This window comes from Selaginella moellendorffii, unplaced genomic scaffold (assembly GCF_000143415.4).
Source record: "Selaginella moellendorffii unplaced genomic scaffold, v1.0 SELMOscaffold_17, whole genome shotgun sequence".
In the NCBI taxonomy this organism is placed as follows: domain Eukaryota; kingdom Viridiplantae; phylum Streptophyta; class Lycopodiopsida; order Selaginellales; family Selaginellaceae; genus Selaginella; species Selaginella moellendorffii.
In genome coordinates, this window is record NW_003314278.1 from 586,845 (window position 1) to 599,108 (window position 12,264).

General features: G+C 44.7%; 2 protein-coding genes across 2 annotated transcripts; both read left to right on the top strand.

Annotated features, from left to right (window-relative positions):
- The first annotated feature begins 9,470 nt into the window (after positions 1–9,470).
- LOC9642964 lies at positions 9,471–10,193 on the top strand. The gene is made up of 3 exons (XM_024676624.1): positions 9,471–9,813; positions 9,868–10,079; positions 10,131–10,193. The coding sequence occupies exons 1-3, from the start codon at positions 9,471–9,473 to the stop codon at positions 10,191–10,193; spliced, it is 618 nt and encodes a 205-aa protein (XP_024532392.1).
- Positions 10,194–10,211: 18 nt separating this feature from the next.
- Positions 10,212–11,090, top strand: LOC112346842. Its single transcript, XM_024676625.1, has one exon. The coding sequence runs from the start codon at positions 10,212–10,214 to the stop codon at positions 11,088–11,090; it is 879 nt and encodes a 292-aa protein (XP_024532393.1).
- The last annotated feature ends 1,174 nt before the right edge of the window (positions 11,091–12,264 follow it).

Genomic DNA, 12,264 nt, shown 5'->3' on the forward strand with positions numbered 1-12,264 from the left:
TATGTGATAGCTATATTGGTTGGAGATGCCTTGATAGAATAGTTGAGGCTCATATTAAATATTATGACCATCTTCTATAAGCCAGAGATTGACATTTGAGACCATATGGACAATTAAATCTATTGAATGGCAATTCATATATGTCTATATTATAGTAATATCTGGGACAAAATCTCACTGACAATATCTTTATTTATGAAGAGCATATAGTGCTAAAAGTGAGTTCCAGGTTTTGTATGAAATCCCCACTAATTGAAAATAATATGGTTGAAACATCATAAGAGGTGTGAACTAGGTTTTGGTATGATTTTTACTTAACTTTTTTTTTTCTACAGATCATTCTTCAAAAGTATGAATTTGCGAAAGATCAAAGAAACTAATAGGCTACTACCACTAGAAAGTCTGAAGAAGATCTTAGGATCCTACTTTATTACACTATAAATAAAAATTGTGCCCTTACAATTTATAGCCTTGTTGTGGAGAAAAAAAAAGGGATCCTTAGCTTATGTTTACATAAAACTAAAATCATTGTTAGCCATTTCATACCAATGATTACAAAATGTAGAGTTATGTTCAGTTTGGAGGAACTCATAGAAAACAAAAATGGCCCCATCTTTGATGCCAACACAAATGCAATTTGAATTTTTATTATGTTTTTGGTTTGCTTAGAGTAGTGTAGAATATACTTGGATATTCTAGGATATTCCACTATCTAATGATTGTTATTCACTTGAATTAATCTCGTATTTATAATTTTATAGATATAATTATAATTTATAAACTTTCCTAAATATTTCCTTGCATATTCTAGTTTATTTAATGGTTGATATGTAATAAGATTATTCTTTATAAACTTCCAGTTAATCAATTATATTATTAAATAATAATAAGCAATACTATTAAGCAAACCAAATGTTGCTGTATGCAACATGCAGCAAATTATTATTATTTTACTTATCAGAAAATTTATATTATTGAGACTTATTTAATAGCAAAGTAGTATAAGAATTCTAATTACAATGTTTAAGGCATTTTGTTTCTGTTTTTCTCTTAAATAACACATTTTTAGGGTAGATAAATACACTTGATGGCATATTTTAACTCTTGATTTTATGCATTCTGATCATATATACAATCTTAATTTCCAGAAGTATTTTCCAACAACAGCAATATAAATTTTAGTTGAGGACATAGTAGAACTTTAAGGAAGGCTTGCCCATATTGTGGAGGTTACATTAATGCAAACTATATAGATCAAGTTGTTGGAGAGCATTGATAATGTTCCAAAAACTTTATACTTGAAAGATCCATCTTGCAATTCTTAGTGAATAATATTAAGTTTTTTGTTTACTTACATAGGCAAGTAAACACTTTCAAGGATGGATGAGTTAAAGACATTGCCGTTTGATATTGGATAATATAGGCTTATAATAAACTGGGTAGATTAGATGGTCGGCTATGACATGAATAATTTGATCAAACTATAATCTATATGAATAATTATATAGCATATAAACTGTAGAAAACTATTTGGATAACAATGTTTCAGTAAAAAATAATTTATTTGAAAAACTATACACTATCTAGGCTATAAGAAAATTATGTGAAAAAGCCATATGAAAATGTATTAGTGCACTAGAGTAAAAATAACCATATGAAAATTTATTATATTAAGAAAACAACCGGCATGGGAAAAGCCGTGTTTGATCGCTTCGTGGAGTCTGGACAGTGGCTCCAGTGACTTGGCTTGTGACATGCTCATGGTCAAGCTCTATTGCCTGTGGAAGGAGCAATCGCTCATTTTGCAAACCATGGCAGCCAAGTTTGGCATTTCCTGGATTGTCAATGGACAAGCAAACAGGTGGCATTGTAGTGGCTACACTCGGCAGTGCAGCGTGGGAGTAGAGAGAAGATCGAGGTATAGTTTCATATCAAAAATTGGAAAACCTGAAAACACCGACATTTCTCAAGTGTTTATTGTTGGCTGAGCGCCTAAGTGATCTCTAGGAGGCACTTGCGTGCGTTCCGCGCATTGAGCGCATCCTGGGGACTCCAGTTGATGACTTGACGACCAACAAGAGTCTTGAGCATGCCATCGTAGAACCTCTTTTGCCCCCTGGCAAGCTCCGCTTCACCGCCAAGGGTAGGCATCTTGTTATACCCTTGCACCGTCCTGCAAGTCTGTCAATACCAAAGTGCTTGGAAACGCGGCTCTTACCTGATGAAGAAGCGGCCAACCGGGTGAAGACCATTGGGGATTCTCATCTTGATCTTAGCGAAGTCCTTCCACGTTTCGAAGTTGTTCTGTAATTCGGTGCGGGTGAAGCTTGGAGTGAATTTCTTCGGATTCACCTCCATCTTTTCTTCCGGAAACTCTGCGCACACGACCACAAATAGCTAGACGGGCAGCCGTTTTTGCAGTCATTTACCTTGCAAGCTGGCCTGATCAACCTGATGGTTCTCCACCCAAACGAAACCATCTATTTCCAGGATTCCGTAATACCAGTCATCCTTGTCACCGGCCTAGAAGACGATATGTCAGCGCTCATGATCCAAGTGACTAACTATTCTTACCATGGTGGTAACTGGCGGTCTGTAGCTCTTCGGAGGCGCTGCTGTCTCCAGGAGTTCCTGTATGGCGTACATAGCTGGCTGGTAGAGATTCTCGACGCCCGCGTTGCGTTTGAAATCCAACGTCACCTTGAGCCGCAGGCCACGAAGCGTGTAGCGTTTAGTGTACACGTACATCTTCCAATCCGAATGGTGCCTCGGAGAAGAATTGCTCGCAGACTGAGGTTTATCAGCAGGTCATCTGTTGAAGAGTCCAAAGACTCTCAGAGTTGGGAAGGTTTTGCGCGTCAACCTGGGTCGCCTGTCTTCCTTGTCAACCTCATACTGGAGCACAAAGTCCGCTTTTTCTCAGATGGCGATGACGGGGGCTCCTTTTCAAGTTCGCGGGGCCTTGTAAAGCGGCCTGCATCTCTTCTTTGCAATCACCTTGGAACGCAGTCGAGTAGGCCACATCGTTGGCGATGAGCTTGTTGACGCAATGAAGAGCCTGACATCTCCACGGCAGCAAACCTATCGTATGAGGGCATCTGATGCTTGCATAGAGAAGAAATGATTTTAACTTTTTTACCGTGATCTTCATGACTAATGGAGGGGAATATAAAAGTGTTCGACAAGATGAAATTCCGGGGCTCTTTTGGACTGTGCTCAGGATATGTGGAGAGCAGAAAAGACAGGTAATGCTAGAGGTCCTACCTGAATTGGAGAACCATATTGAAGTGGCTGATGCTCCAATGCTTGCTACTTGCTTGAGTAGCAGCTGGAGACTAGGCTTCGGGACTTTCCAAGCTGGAAGTTCTGGAGAGAAGCATGGCTATCCACCCACTCTTATAAAGTGTGCAAATTATTAATTTTTTCCTTGTCAGTTTACTAGGGGGGAGTGTATCACATAATTGTTTACCTGAAATCACATTCAAATACTTATCAATCAGTTCTTTCAAACATTCTCTTCTGCTAATGTCAAGATACAGTAATATTCTGTTGATATTGAAATCCAAGTAATTCACAAACCTAGATCTTGAAATCGAAGTGTTCGGTTTTGAAATATAGATAAGTTCTATAGCAACTCAATTAGAATGCCTTTGAGCTGCTATCTTAGAGCCGAGAGAAGTTCCACTTTATTTTCAGTCTTGTCTTGGCAAATTTTACCATAGAAGCAGCCAATATAAAACCTTGCAAGAACCCTAATTTCTGGTGGTTATTTGGGCAATGGCCGCAACTGGCGGTGATATGCCATCGCGTGGCGGAAATCCGTGGCGCCATCGAATGCTCGGAATGGATTCCTGGAAGCACGATCGAGATTGAATGCGGGCACATTCCGGCAACAGCAGCAGCAGCGAGGATTTCAAGTGATAACGGCAGCTACACGACTGTTAACAGAGAGTGGAAGCCGATTGGTATAGGGTTCTTGCCTCCTGATTTTCTTGTTTCCTCGCAGCTGGCCCTGTGGAATTCAATTCCAATCTTAGCTTTGTTTTGTATCCCGATCCCAAGCTCCGCGCGAGGTGTTGAGAGTGGCCCTGTGCCACGTGGCTAGTCCACGTGGAGAGACATGAGTCTTCACTGGTTCACTATGTCACACATATGTACATTTTCCATTCCATATATGCTATGACGGATCTTGAGCACCATCACACGGTTTCACCTTTCGTTAGATGGTATCGGAGCAATGCCTGGGAGAGTGAGAAGAATTCGAAACTGTAGGATCAGGGCGACACTTGCTAGGGTGAATCGGAGCCTCCGTCTACGACAGAGGCGTGCCCTAATCCAAGCGCTCCAGGCCTTGCAAGAGGCACTGGACGACTAAGAACCTGGACCTAAACTTGAACGAGTGGTGGGATTGGGTGTCGGCACCCATGGCAGCCACTGTTCCTACAAATCCGCCTCCAAATCCACCACCTATTTCCCCTCCCATCACAAATCCGACTGTGCCTACAGCGGATATCGTTTCAGTGGACGCAAATCCACCAAAATTTGATGGGAGGAACTGGCGCTTCTGGAAGACAAAATTCGAATCCTATATGGATGAACGAGGCCTCTGGGACATCACCACAGGAACTGAGACACTTCCAGATACAGCTACAGTGGATGAAACTGCGAAGTATCGCAAGAAGGACTGGAGAGCTTTGGGCAAATTCCATGCAGCGCTGGAGGGGCGAGAATTCCATTGCATTGGACGGTGCAAGAGTGCAAAGGAAGCGTGGGAGGCCATGAAGGCCATGGCCGTGGGATGCCTAAACCCTAAACCTAGTGCTGATAGAATCAAGCAGCTCGCACGCGAGCAGATGGTTGAAGGTCTAGACCTGGACCCAAGAGCCGTTCTTCCATTTTGCCAGGGCTGTCAGCTAGGAAAATCTACTCGCCAACCTTTCCCTAAGACTGGAGCATCTCGAGCTCAGAGCTCATGGAACTTGTACACACTGATGTGTGTGGCCCGATGGCCACCACAGCAGTGGGAGGTATCCAATACTTTATCAGTTTCATTGATGACTACAGTCGTCGCACTATGATCTACCCTATGGCTCGCAAATCCCAATCGTTACACTACTTCCAGACTTTCAAGGATATGGGAGAAACACAAATTGGGAAAATGCTCAAGCGATTGAGAAGTGATGGTGGAGGCGAATTCACTTCCAATGCTTTCAACCAGCTGTGTGAGCAAGGAGGGATTGTGCGAGAACTTACAACGCGAGAGACTCCACAACAGAATGGCGTAGCTGAGCGCAAGAATCGCACACTAGTGGAGAGTGCTCGGGCAATGCTACTTTCCAGTGGTTTGCCTCGCAGCTTCTGGTTTCACGCTGTCTTGACGGCGAACTATCTCCAGAACCGGCTCCCCACCTCTGCCCTTGCTGACATCACTCCTGAAGAAGCATGGAGCTACAGTTACGCATCTGAGAATATTCGGGTGTGAAGCGTGGGCACACATCCCTGATGGAATGCTCAAGAAATTGGACCCCAAGAGCCAGAAGGCTGTGTTTGTGGGCTACAGCCTCGATCACAAAGCCTATCGTCTCTGGAATCCAATCACGAAGCAGGAGATCCTGAGCAGAGATGTGGTTTTCAACGAGAATTCGTTTCTTCCTTCTAGTCAAGGTTCTACTTCCAGACCTACCTTGACCGAAGAAAATGACGTTGAAGCGGAACAAGATCAGTTGACTGTCGGCACGATCACTGTGCCGCTTCAAACAGTCCCTACGCAACAACCCATGCCCGCTTCTACTCCAACACCACCAACCCCGCCGCCTCCTCCAGATCCTCTACGCAGATCGATCCGCACAAGGCGGCCTACTGAGCGTCTCATCGAGACAATGGTCTCCTCTCGTGCAGCTGGGACTCCTACTGTTCCGAGGACCTATGGAGAAGCCATGGCCTCACAGGAAGCGTCTTACTGGCGTGTAGCAATGGAAGCCGAGATTGCTTCACAGCAAAAGAACGAGACACATGTTCTTGTTCCAACTGTGCCTTCCAATCGCCAGATTATCAAGAGCATGTGGGTGTATGCTCTGAAGCTTAATCCTGATGGCTTGGTTCGCTACAAGGCGCGATTGGTGGCAAAAGGATGCTCGCAAGTTCCTGGACTTGACTACAATGACACCTTTGCTCCAGTGGTTAAGCATTCTACTCTTCGTTCCTTGATTAATTTTGCTGCGGTGGGAGACTTTGATCTGGAACAGATGGATGTGACCGCGTTTCTTTATGGCGCGCTTGAAGAAGAAATCTATATGGCACAGCCAGAAGGATTTCTAGCCGCTGGAAAAGAGGATCATCTCTGGCTTCTCAAGAAAGCTGTCTACAGCTTGAAACAAACACCCAGATCTTGGTACAAACGCTTTGACGATTTTATACTAAGTGTGGGCTTTTCCCGTAGCGAGGCAGACCCGAATCTTTATATTCGGGTCGAGGGTGAATCATTTGTGATCATCGCTCTTTATGTTGATGATACTCTTGTCATCCATAATCATCGCTTAATGTTTCTCCAGGTTAAGCGAGATCTTTGCAGCCAATTTGAGATGAAAACTCTTGGCTCGGCTTCCTACTTTCTTGGCATGGAACTTGTGCGTGATCGCTCTCAACGCACTATCTATCTTCACCAAGCCAAGTATATAGAAGATATGCTGGCCAGGTTTTCTATGACGAGCCCTAATCCACTGGCGACACCAATGGAACTAGGCTGCCAGCTTTCACGAGCCATGTCTCCTGAGACAGAGGACGACAAGAGAGCCATGGACTCCATCCCTTACAGACAAGCTGTTGGCAGTCTCATGTATCCAGCTGTTTGTACGCGCCCAGATATTTCTTTTGCCGTGAGCAAAGTTAGCCAATTCCTGGCTAATCCTGGATCTCAACATTGGGCAGCGGTGAAACGCATCTTCAGGTACCTTCGAGGTACTACTTACCTTGGATTGTGCTACCAGGGAAAAGCGCTTACCCTCACGGGCTACTGTGATGCTGATTTTGGGGGAGACTGTGACACACGCAAGTCCACCTCTGGCTATTCGTTTTCCCTGGGCAGTGCGACAGTCTCGTGGTGCAGCAGGAAGCAAAGTACAGTGGCAAACTCTAGTACTGAAGCAGAATATTTGGCAGCCTCACAAGCTACCAAAGAAGGTGTGTGGTGACGCTCACTACTTTCTAACCTTGGTGTGAGTGTGAAGACTCCCACTCGCCTCTTCTGTGACAATCAAAGCTGCATTGCGTTAGCGGCCAATCCTCGCTTTCATTCACGCACCAAACACTTTGGGATTCATCATCATTTTGTTCGTGAGAAAGTGGAAGATGGCACAATTGAGCTGATCTACTGCGACACGACCACTCAGGTTGCAGATATCTTCACAAAAGCACTACCCCGAGATCGATTTCAAGTCCATCGCGAAGGGCTGGGACTTTCTCCACTGATGAGCATCACTCGTGATGGCCACAGTGCCAGTGGGAGTGTTGAGAGTGGCCTTGTGCCACGTGGCTAGTCCACGTGGAGAGACACGAGTCTTCACCGGTTCACTATGTCACACATATGTACATTTTCCATTCCATATATGCTATGACGGATTTTGAGCACCATCACACGGTTTCACTTTTCGTTACACAAGGAACATCCGCATCAATTCCTTCGATGATAATGTCAAGAAGCTTATGCTGGACGTGACGTACAGGTATGTTCCTCACGAATTTCATTACTGTCCAACGTTGGCATGCCTTGTTTTCTTGTCTTTCTTTTCATTTTTGCCAGGAGAGATGGAGTAGGCTTGTCGACTCCACAATTAGGCAAAGGCAAAGGGTACGTTTTCGTGAATCCAATGATTGTCAAGTTTGGGAAAGAGCGAGAAGCTGATACTCTCGAAGGATGCCTACCTTTTTACGGCGCTCAAGCCGATGTCTAGGTACTATTCCTTTGTACATAGAGATTCTCTTTTGTACCTTGCGTCTTTGTTTCCAGAGACTGATATCGATCCGAGTTGAAAGCTCAAGACATCAACGGGAAGAAATTTGGTACCGCCTTCAGGGGCTGGACTGCTCGAATTTTCCAACATGGAGGTAATGTCTCCTTTGTTTTTTTTTTTTGTGCAAACATCAAGGTGGCCGTGGTATTTGTTCGCACAGGGTGTCCTTTACATCGACCAGATGACTCCAAAAGCACTGAACTCAATTGGACAAGAACTTTTGGTAAGAGATTCCATAGTTGTGTGTGCCCTCATGTCGGCTTTGTTTGCAGAATCTGGAAGAGGAGTTTGAGAAGAGGTCTGGGACGCCTCGTCCCAATGCGGTTAAAGACAAACTGTTAAGTTTGATCCCGGTCGTCTCCTGTGAAGATGCTTGGTTCGATTACGCGTTCCGTTTTCAACTTACCGGAAACTTCAGCTGACGAAGAACAATAAGCGTAAAAGCGAATCCAACCGGGCGGTGAGTGCCTTGCTTTTATTTCCATCGTGAAGATGGCTAGAAGCTGAACCTTTTCTCCTTTTCTTTTCTTGTGTGATATTTTTTCAGGAGTTGACGATCCTGTGCCCCACGAACTACCATCTGAAAGCGATATGGCCAACCTTCATATCATCCTGGTTAACGCTGAGAAGAGAATCAGAGCACTGACTGCCTCCAAAACTACATCGGTGAAAAAGGCCAGAAGAAGTGTGAAGAAGAAACATGGCCAGCTAAGTGAAGCTCCATTGGGCGGGCCTTTTGTGTTGCCTCTCCTGAGGAGCCCAAGGAGGAGCTCTTGTTTTCCTGAATTTCCTGAAGTTCTTTCATACCCGACAACGGTTTATAGCAGCAAGGCTGACGCAATGCAGTTCCGAGGAAGAGTTGTGGCCATCACGGGTTGATAGATGGAGGTTTAGCAGTCCAGATGAAGACCTTTCTATTGGCTCGAGCACTTCAGCAGATTTCGGTCAGATTACCGGTCAGAATTCGGTCTTAAGGAGAGAGAGTTTGGAAGTCCCATCTCTCGGACCTTTGGGACGACTTCGTTATTCTCCAGGTGCTTTAATTCAAGCAAGATACTCGAGCAACGTTGCGGCAGAAAGAAAGTGCAGCGCTCCGGGCGAGGAAGTGGTCCGAGTCTTCCGGACGGAGGCGCGAAAATGAGGATATGTCCGGGAAAGCAGGTGTATCAACACAGGGAAGGCCGAGTTGCGACTCAGGAATTCAAACGCAACAACAGAGGTGGCAGCGAAAGTTCCGAAAGACCAGCGTCCGGAATCGGGAGAAGCAACTAGACGACGGCCAGGATGTTGAGATCGGCGTGGAAGGCTAGCAGGCAAAGTAAACAGTGTGGGCGCTAACCTCGTGTTTTTGCAAAAACTTGCCGGAGGATACGTGCGGGATTGAAGTTTCCGCGGTTGCCAAGTTGTTTCCAGAAGACTTAGCACTCTATAAAATCCTCTTTTTGATAAGGAGTTGTGGTCATGTTTTCAAGCTATCCTCTTATTGTTCTCTTCGCTCTTGATCTTCGACATTGTGAGGCTTTTTCCAGTATGGGCACTCGTGTCGCAGATGATAGATGCTATCTCGTAGCACACTATACGAGCGTGTGGTCGTACCTGTGGCCTCACATCTCGCATTCTTTGGACGTCGGGAGTGTGAACTTGGATTGGAGGGCGAGATTTTCTCTGTTTATGCTCTGGAGCGTGAGGTCTGTCTCTCAACCGCTGAAGCACTTTGGAAGATGGGTGGAGAAGGCAATTAACCTTTGTGCATCCAATGGAGGAATTCTCAGGACCTTGTATACTCTTTCGATGGATCCACAAGGTAACTAGAATTGATTTCACGGTTTTGACTTTTGTTTGTGTGCTGTTCTTCCAGCGCTTGTTGATCCTTCCGAGGATTCGGAGAGCTACCTAACTTTCAACGGCCACATGGAACCAAGAATCAGCCTCCTCCAAGCCCCTTCGTCTCAGCGTCTGTGTCTTTCATGTCCAGACTCCAAAGCGGTAGCAGATGTTTGTGCTATGGCGTCTAAGGTTGCGTATGAGAACCCAAAGTTCATCGAATTTGTCGTGAATCAGAATTGGAAGGTAAGTCCAAGCCTTGCACAACCTCTGACTCCATCAGCTTCTCCTTTGCAGATGCATCTACTAGGAACTTACAACTGTTGGAACGGTAAGAGGTCGCTATCCAGTTTCATCTGACGTTGCCCTCACCCTTTCATGCTACGGAGTCAGAAAACAAACTCGACTCAAGCATTCATCTTCGCGGATCGGGAAACTGATGCCGGAGCCATCGTTCTTGCCTTCCGGGGAACGGAAGCCTTCAATGCATACGACTGGTGCACAGACTTGGATTTCTCCTGGTACGAGCTCCCGCAGCTTGTCCATCTCGGATTCCTCGAAGCACTGGGCCTGGGCGACAGGACCAGGATGCAAAGCTTCCAGAGGTTGAAGCAGAACATCTACGAGAACTCGAGGACTCCGTTGCCACAGACTCCAACATCTGGATTACCCGACTTTGTCCTCAGCGATGAGACGAAGCTGCTCGCATACGACCACATCAGTGCGGAGCTCGTCACCATCCTCCGGAAACACAGAAACGCAAAGCTCTACATCACCGGTCACAGCCTCGGCGGCGCTCTGGCGACGCTCTTCACCGCCATGCTCTTCTACAACCGGGAAGAGAATCGAGTCTTTTACAGCACCGAGGACGACGTTGCCAGGAGGCTCGCGGCGCTCTATACGTTTGGCCAGCCCCGCGTTGGAGACAAGAGCTTTGCGTCCTTCATGGACACCAGCTTAAACAAGCCAACCATGAGGTACTTTAGAGTTGTCTACAATAACGACATGGTAGCTCGAGTTCCCTTCGACAACTCTCTGTTTGGCTTCAAGCATTTCGGGAATTCCTGCTACTTCACTTACAACTACACCCCAGGTACTTTACTCCGAGACACTGCTCTCTGTGTAGGATCCATATTAACTTTCTATGCAGATCCTTCCGGACGAGCCATTTCCCAATTTCTTCTCCCCGGTTTACATGGTGCTGTCCCGGCTTTACGCGCTGTTCGAGCTCGTCCAGAGCTTCTTCATGAGCTATAGATATGGCGGGGAGTTTAGCGAGACGAGGTTGTCCACTGTGGCAAGGATTGCAGGCTTGCTCGTGCCTGGGATCGCCGGCCACAGCTTGGTGAATTACATCAACTGTGTCAGGCTGGGGCCCGACCGTCTCGATCCGGCGTGCCTGCAAAACACGGAGTGGGATAAATCCCAGTAAGCATAGCAACTTCGTACATGTCAAATAAAACTTACACATGGTGTCATTCAGAAAATATAAAAAATGAACACAATTACATTGCCTTCAGAACTGAATGCACAATGGAATTCTCTTTATGGAGACAGAGCTTTTACTGGTGAAAGTGCAAGCATGGAATGAAACTATGCAATTTATCCTTACCACCCAGAAAGGAACCATAGACAAAGCACTGATGATCGACTCTATCCACCTTGACTATGAGTTCCACAAAAGATGGTGGCATGATTGTGTGGCTTGTTGCAATCAGATGTCCTCTATTTCTTTAACTACAGCTCTAACTCTACAATATCTTTCCACTCCAAGATTGCCACTTGTGCAAGGAGTGCTTCCAAGTTGAAAATGTTGTTGATGACTGGCGAACAACATTGATTCAAACATTCAATCCCATGGTTTTCAGAGAAATGGATTGAATAGTGAACATTAGCTATGCCATCTAAACCCAAGCTTACAAGAGCCATGTGGTAATACATTGGTAAAAGTTTTTATATTTTAAACAAATATAGTACTCAAGTCTAGGCTATATAGTATTACTATATATAAAGATAAACCAATCTCTCATATAGCTATTGGCTTATCATAATAAAAAATTTAATTACTTTTTATTTTCTTCTATATATAAAAATAACTCTAAATTTTATTTAAAATTCATTTTTAATGTCTATAATTTTAGTTCTTTTTATTTTAGTTATACATTGTAGAATTGTATTTGGTAAAATAGATATAGATTGGGGTAAACATAATTCACTTACTGAGGAAGATATTAATATAATTGTAGGTCATATTAAAAAACTTGCACTAAAATTACATGAATCTCATCCTTATCCACAAAATTATATTAATACTGATTTAATAGATATTGATGGAGGAGGTGTTGTTATAAGAATTCAACGTTTAGCTGAAAGTACCCCATATTGTTCTACAGGAATTTCAAATGGAAAACCAGTTTTAGGTGGTTCTCTC

Coding starts and splice junctions, on each gene's coding strand:
- LOC9642964 (XM_024676624.1), top strand. CDS start 9,471: ATGTTTTCAAGCTATCCTCTTATTGTTCTCTTCGCTCTTGATCTTCGA. Junction 9,814..9,867: donor TCTTTCGATGGATCCACAAG/GTAACTAGAATT, acceptor CTGTTCTTCCAG/CGCTTGTTGATCCTTCCGAG. Junction 10,080..10,130: donor TCGTGAATCAGAATTGGAAG/GTAAGTCCAAGC, acceptor TCTCCTTTGCAG/ATGCATCTACTAGGAACTTA.
- LOC112346842 (XM_024676625.1), top strand. CDS start 10,212: ATGCTACGGAGTCAGAAAACAAACTCGACTCAAGCATTCATCTTCGCG.